The 1,755-nt window shown below is 34.4% G+C and overlaps 1 protein-coding gene across 3 annotated transcripts in view; it reads left to right on the plus strand.

Moving 5' to 3' along the window:
• LOC106873673 (leucine-rich repeat protein 1) overlaps positions 1–1,755 on the plus strand; it is a 42,697-nt gene that overhangs the window by 28,070 nt on the left and 12,872 nt on the right. For all 3 annotated transcript variants that reach the window (XM_014921129.2, XM_014921128.2, XM_052968970.1), the window contains one exon: positions 1,607–1,705. In XM_014921129.2, coding sequence (XP_014776615.1) covers positions 1,607–1,705 — 99 coding nt within the window. The remainder of the gene's footprint in view (positions 1–1,606; positions 1,706–1,755) is intronic.

Consider the following 1,755-nt stretch of genomic DNA (forward strand, 5'->3'; position numbering starts at 1 on the left):
CACACACTGCACCCTAGGCGTTGCACTATCCACTGTGGCCAGTCCTCAAGTTATTCCCTGAAATCACCTCCTCATTTGTATTTTTCTTGCATTCATCAACTTGCAGTCATTTAAGATGTACATTAACCAAGTTGATATCACCTGCCTCAGACAGCTTGCAAAGGCTATGGTCACGACCCATTTCCCCTAATGAAACCAATAAAAATAAACATAAATAAAAAAAAAATTGAAAGCCATTCTGATTAGAACCACTACTGCATTAGTAATAATGGAGAAGATTTAGGCATGAAATAAACTATTTGTGTCAGCTACTATCTGTGAGGACATTGTGTCCTTCAAAAATTCCATGCTTTCTGGACTTTTCCAACATTACTCCTGCCATACTTATGCACCCTTTCATTTTCGTGACTCTTTCACTGTTCTCTTTTCTTTCTTGTGTCTTAATACTGTGTTCAATGCATTCGCTTTTGACTAACACTGCTCTTTTCTTACTGAATTTATTGCTACTTTCTGTTTCCTTTTTTACCCTTTTCTGGCAAGTTGCATTGCACCTGAGCACTGTGTACAATAACCTCTTTATCATTATTTTGAACATGTAAAATCTATATTTATTTTAGAAAAAGTAACTTAGGTGATATGAAACAGATGCAAATGGGAATTGAAATCAAGCTGCAGTCACTATACCATAACATTCAAGATAAAATTGGCAACAATACAACAGAAATGGATATTTTATTGACATAAGTGTCACACATATAGTTTAGTGATCTCAAATGATTCCCAGAGTAGAGGAATTTTTGTTCTGTTTCCTAAATATTTAAAATTCTTGGTTTTCACTTATGGGATTATTTTTTTCATTGACTTAAAAATAAAAAAAAACTTTGTTATTGTTGTCATCATAGCAAATCACACTATCATCTTAAAAATAAGAAGAGGAAGACATTAGATAATGCAATCTTAGACATACACTACAAAGCAGAAAAAGGAAAAAAAATAAGAACTGTGGTCATGGCTGGATTGTTTTTGTCATAGCTCTGATTGGGACTGACTTGGGGCAAATCAACTAGCAGCCATGTTGTTGCAAAGGTGGTTGTAAAAGGGTTCATATCAATTTGTAAGTAGACTTCTGTAGAATAGATATCAACCTTGTTAACCTGGTGAAGATAACGGAGACTTGGTGAACAAGTCAACCAATATCTAATGGAAACTGTAAGATATATTGATTTACTCTGTGATAGCAATTCCATTAAACACTTTTTTTTTATCTTTATATTTTTGAGTAGCACTGTTTGTAGAAAAGATGTTTAAACTCTCTCTTTTTCTCTCTCTGTCTCTCTCTCTCTCTCTCTCTGCCTGTATCTCTCTTAATGTTTCTTTCTGCCTGTCTGTCTTTCTTTTTTCACCTCTTTTATTCACATTCTGTCTCTTCTCCCCCCCCCCCCACACACATTCTCTCTCTCTCTCTCTCTGTACTTGTATACTTTCTACCTTATTTTATGAATAGTTTGCTTCAGGGATTTTGTTTGTTTCTTTATTTATTTGTGGTAGGGGAATGTTAATCTTCAGACTTATTTCATAAATGTGATAATGTTTCGTTATGATACAGGTGAAAGACAATGTGGAGAAAGTGTTCTGTAATTTCATCAGTGAAGGTAAAACTACCATTAGGTTTAAAGAGCCTCAAGTGGATTTACATATTAGCAAGGTGAGTGTTTGTTGCATATTGGTGCTCTATTCAAAGCTATGAGATGTTTC

Source organism: Octopus bimaculoides, chromosome 6 (genome assembly GCF_001194135.2).
Source record: "Octopus bimaculoides isolate UCB-OBI-ISO-001 chromosome 6, ASM119413v2, whole genome shotgun sequence".
Lineage (NCBI taxonomy): Eukaryota > Metazoa > Mollusca > Cephalopoda > Octopoda > Octopodidae > Octopus > Octopus bimaculoides.